Genomic DNA, 4,797 nt, shown 5'->3' on the forward strand with positions numbered 1-4,797 from the left:
TAACTGCAGGAGAACAGGCCCAGGCTGGGAGACTAAACCGCCTTAGGTTTCAATAGGGAAGGTATTTTCCAGAATCTGAGGCAATGTAGCAAATAGTGAGACAGACATTTTCCTGATTCCAATGTTTCCTTTATCAGCATACATCTAAGATACTTGTTGCACCACTGTGTGTGGAAATACAATGGAGATAACTTGGTAAAATATTTCTGGGTTCAACTCTGCAGGAAAGCTCTCTGAATACAAACAGTCAGAGCACCCTGTTCAGGGGGTTCCTTACACATTCACCCACAGCAGTGTTTTAAGTGTGCTGACGCCAGGCGATGTGCTATCTACTGGTTTTAACCTAAACACCGAATAGTAGGGTTGCAAATGTTAAGAATGACAGGAAGAACGTATATGCTGCCGCTCTGTGTAAACACGTTAGGATTATTCTGTTTTTGACCGATGAACTAAGGCTCAAAGTGTTTATGGTTTTTCCCCGTAGAAGCAGCAAGTTACTGGGCTGAGGTCTATTTCAGCCTGAATCATGTGCTTATTTTTTTTTTCCTCTCCCCGACTCTCAGGAATAATAACCTCTCCACTTTACTCTTGAGATCTGAATCTTAAAGGTTCCGGAAGGAATACAGTAGAATTTGCCATCTTGGTAAATCTCTAACCCCACCTTGGTTAGTTTTTGGTTGTTGATGATGATGTTTTAGTTTCTTTTTTTTTTTTTTTTTTTTTTTTCCCTGTAGAGATTGCCATAGCCAGGTAAAGCCTGAGCTTTTCCAAGATCTTTTTCTAAAATCTGTGGCTGTTGTTACCTCTGGTAGAATCCCTTTCAGGAAGGGGTTTTTCTGCCTAGGGGGACAGCGGTGCTATTCATCACTGCTGGAGGCCTGAATCCGGGGCTGGGGGCCCATACGTGGAGATGGGAGGGGCCAGGGGGCGGCCCCCTTGTGACCAGCCCTGAGGAGAGGTCAGAGAGAAGACTGGCAGAGGAGCGCCTGGACAGCAGCAGCAGCTGACTTTCTAGATCAAGCGCCTTGGGGCCCCAGGTAACAACCCAGACCTTTTTACAAATCGGCGGGCTGGGGAAGCTGCCGGGCCGGGATCGGGGGAGGGAGCAGGCACTTTGGGGGTCGCGCACTGTGGATGGGGGTGGTCATGCGTGAAGGGAGTCTGAATTCTAGGGGAAACCCTAGGAAATGAGAGGACAGGAGCAAGAAATGGGGTGTGAGGGCACAGGCACGAAAGAGCAAGAGAGGGCGCTAGAGCGTGGCATACAGCAAGTGCGCTTAGGAGTAGAGGCTGAAGCATAGGTAAGAAAGGAGCCAGGGGTTACTTTCTTCTACTGAGTCAGTTTTTCCAAAGATAACCTCCTTTCAGCCATATTTAACATACATTGTTGACTCAAGGGTTTTAAGGATGCAAGGAAAGGACGTAGAGAAAGGTGCATCAAAGCGAGGCTGCACAGAGCGCCGAAAAAGACAGTGGGTTGTGCCTTTTATAAAGAGTTGCCATCCTTTTCACCCTAAAGCTCAGGCCAGTCCCCCTTTCCCCTCCCCCGTACCCGCAGTTCTGGCGGCCTTTGGAGCAGGTAGCCGCGGGCTCGGAACGCCACGCGAACCCCGGTGCAGGGGCGGAGCCGCGGCCGCGCGCGGGGCTCGCGGCAGGGGGAGGGGCTGAGGCTAACGGCGCCGCGGCCATGACGCTGGGCTGGCCGTCCACACGAGTTCCTGTCTCCCTCCACCCACAGTCAGAGCTCATTTCCAGACGCGTTTCTTCCCAGGCTTGGGAGTGAGCCGATGGCCCACGTTCGAGAGGCGTCCCGGTCCTCCCGCTCCGTCGCCAGTTCGGGAGGCGGTCGAGGAGCCTGTTTGGAGCAGGCGGCTGAGAAAGCAGCGAGAATGGACCAGACGATGCGGGGTACACAGGGAGCCCAGGAGATGAAGCCGGAGCCGTGGCCGGAGCCCAAGCCCACATCGGAGAACTTAACAAGGAGGGGCAGTGGCAGCGAGGATAAGGTGCTCCCTTCCAGCCAGGCTGCTTGTCACTCTAACGCCAGCTCGGTTTGCCCGCGCCGCAAGCCCCGCCCTCGGCCCCAGCCCAGGTCCCGCTCCAGGGGAGGGCGTGGGCTCAAGGCCCCACCCCCGCCTCCCGCCAAACCTCCGCCTCCCCCGCCAGCGCCGCCACCTCCACCCCCGCCCCCGCTGCGGTCGGTGGCCTGGCGTAAATCCAGGCGTAGATCCAGGCCTCTACACAGACCCCAAACACGAAAAAGCTGTTCTAGTGACCAAGGCTACTCTGGGGATCCAGATGTCGCAGAAAACACGTTACTGGAGGTTGGGTCTGATAAGGGTCCCACAGGCTGCCCCCACGTAGAAAGCTTTAAAGTAGCTAAAAACTGGCGGAAGAACCTGCGAATGATCTACCAGCGTTTCATTTGGAGTGGGACACCGGAAACTAGGAAGCGTAAGGCAAAGTCCTGCATCTGTCATGTATGTAATACCCATAAGAACAGACTCCACTCTTGTCTCTCCTGTGTGTATTTTGGATGCTTTACTGAAAAGCATATCCATATACATGCAGAAACAAAACAGCATCATTTAGCAGTTGACCTCTATCATGGAGTTATATATTGCTTTATGTGTAAGGATTATGTATATGACAAAGATATAGAACAGATTGCCAAAGAAACAAAAGAGAAAATTCTGGGACTAATAACCTCCACTGCAGTAGATGCTTCTTATCAGCAGTGTACATTGGAGGCTGAAGAAAATCAGTCTACTTGTGAGTCAAAAGAACAGGAGACCACCCTGGTAAAACCCAAGAAAAAGAGGAGGAAAAAGACTGTGTATTATACTGTAGGCCTCCGAGGGCTAATCAATCTTGGCAACACTTGCTTTATGAATTGTATTGTCCAGGCACTTACCCATATTCCGCTGTTGAAAGATTTTTTCCTTTCTGACAAACACAAATGTACAATGACAAGCCCCAGTTTGTGTTTGGTCTGTGAAATGAGTTCCCTTTTTCAAGCGATGTACTCCGGGAACCAAAGTCCTCATATTCCCTATAAATTACTGCATCTGATATGGATTCATGCAGAACACCTAGCCGGGTACAGACAGCAGGATGCTCATGAGTTTCTTATTGCAATATTAGATGTGCTGCATAGACACAGCAGAGATGATAGCATCGAGCAAGAAGGGAACCCCAACTGCTGTAACTGCATCATAGACCAAATCTTTACAGGTGGCCTGCAGTCAGATTTGACATGTCAAGTCTGTCATGGTGTCTCTACCACTATAGACCCATGCTGGGACATCAGTTTGGATTTGCCTGGCTCTTACACCCCAGAGAGAGCTAGTAGCACAGGGAGTAGAGATGGCAATAAAGCAGGAGGCCCCTCACTCACAGATTGCCTACAGTGGTTTACAAGGCCAGAGGACCTGGGAAGCAGTGCCAAAATCAAATGCAGTCGATGCCAAAGCTACCAGGAATCTACCAAACAGCTCACAATGAAGAAATTGCCAATTGTAGCCTGCTTTCATCTGAAACGGTTTGAACATTTAGGCAAACAGAGACGCAAGATTAACACTTTTATCTCATTTCCTTTGGAGCTGGACATGACACCCTTTCTGGCTTCTACTAAAGAAAGCATCATGAAAGGCCAACCATTAACAGACTGTGTGCCCAGTGAGAATAAGTATTCTTTGTTTGCAGTGATTAACCACCACGGAACTTTGGAAAGTGGCCATTACACCAGCTTCATACGTCAACAAAAGGACCAGTGGTTCAGCTGTGATGATGCCATTGTCACCAAGGCTACAATGGAAGAGCTGCTCTATAGTGAAGGGTATTTACTGTTCTATCACAGGCAAGATATAGAGAAAGAATAATCTTACCCAGAAACGCTTTCCAGAAAAACAAAGAGCAAGGATCCTGAAGCGTTACACAAGCCTACCTGGAATGGACAATTGCAATGCCATCACAACAACAACAACAAGCACCTCTTAAAGAAACACAAAAATCTACCTGGAGTGAACAGTGACCATAACACCTATATTACAAATGACATTTTGGCATAAAGGAACTGTTTCAACCTGTTCCATAGGTCTATGGGAAGAAGACATTGAACTATCAGTGACCATTTAGCCTTAAGAATTTGGGGAAGGGGAGGAGAGGTCGAAAAGGGTCACAAAAAGCAAATTAAATGAATGCTCAAGGTGGAAGGAGGTGCAGATAAATTCAAATGACTTACTATGTGCTTTTTATTTCTTCTAAGATATTGTGTTAAGTGTGGGGGGTTATCTTTTAGGAAAGGGGTTTTAATTATGTAGTTCTAGTTATGAGTGCACAAATAGTCTGAAAAACAACCAAATATTTTAAAAGAAAAACTTTAAAGCTTTAAAGGAAAAATTGTTAAAAAATACTTTTGAAAGTTTTAAGAGAACATTTTAAATGTCAAATTTTTAAGTTAAGTATTTTAGAAAAAATATTTTTAAATGTTTTTAATTTAAAATTATTCCAAATTGTTAGTATGTGAAAATAGAGTATTTAGAAATTCTTACAATTTAAGACGAAATATGAAAATTTATATGGTAGTTATTGAAAGAAACACTTTAAAAATAGCAAAAGAATATCTTTTAAAAATTTAGTATTTAAGGTGAAAGTGCATAGATTCTAAAAGTTTAAAGGATAGAATTTATATATGCATTGGAAAACCAAAATTTACAGAATTATGCTTATAATAGTTTTAATTTTTCAAAATATAGAATGAAATTAAATTTTAAGTCAAAATCAGATAAAGTTGTT

General features: G+C 45.8%; 1 protein-coding gene across 1 annotated transcript; it reads left to right on the forward strand.

Annotated features, from left to right (window-relative positions):
• Positions 1–737: 737 nt before the first annotated feature.
• Positions 738–4,590, forward strand: Usp51 (ubiquitin specific peptidase 51). The gene is made up of 2 exons (XM_051179468.1): positions 738–1,037; positions 1,772–4,590. The coding sequence occupies exon 2, from the start codon at positions 1,788–1,790 to the stop codon at positions 3,879–3,881; it is 2,094 nt and encodes a 697-aa protein (XP_051035425.1). The 5' UTR covers positions 738–1,037; positions 1,772–1,787; the 3' UTR covers positions 3,882–4,590.
• Positions 4,591–4,797: the final 207 nt, after the last annotated feature.

This window comes from Phodopus roborovskii, unplaced genomic scaffold (genome assembly GCF_943737965.1).
Source record: "Phodopus roborovskii unplaced genomic scaffold, PHOROB, whole genome shotgun sequence".
Lineage (NCBI taxonomy): Eukaryota > Metazoa > Chordata > Mammalia > Rodentia > Cricetidae > Phodopus > Phodopus roborovskii.

Excerpts from the sequence above, each read along its gene's own strand:
- Usp51 (XM_051179468.1), top strand. The coding sequence starts at position 1,788 with ATGGCCCACGTTCGAGAGGCGTCCCGGTCCTCCCGCTCCGTCGCCAGT.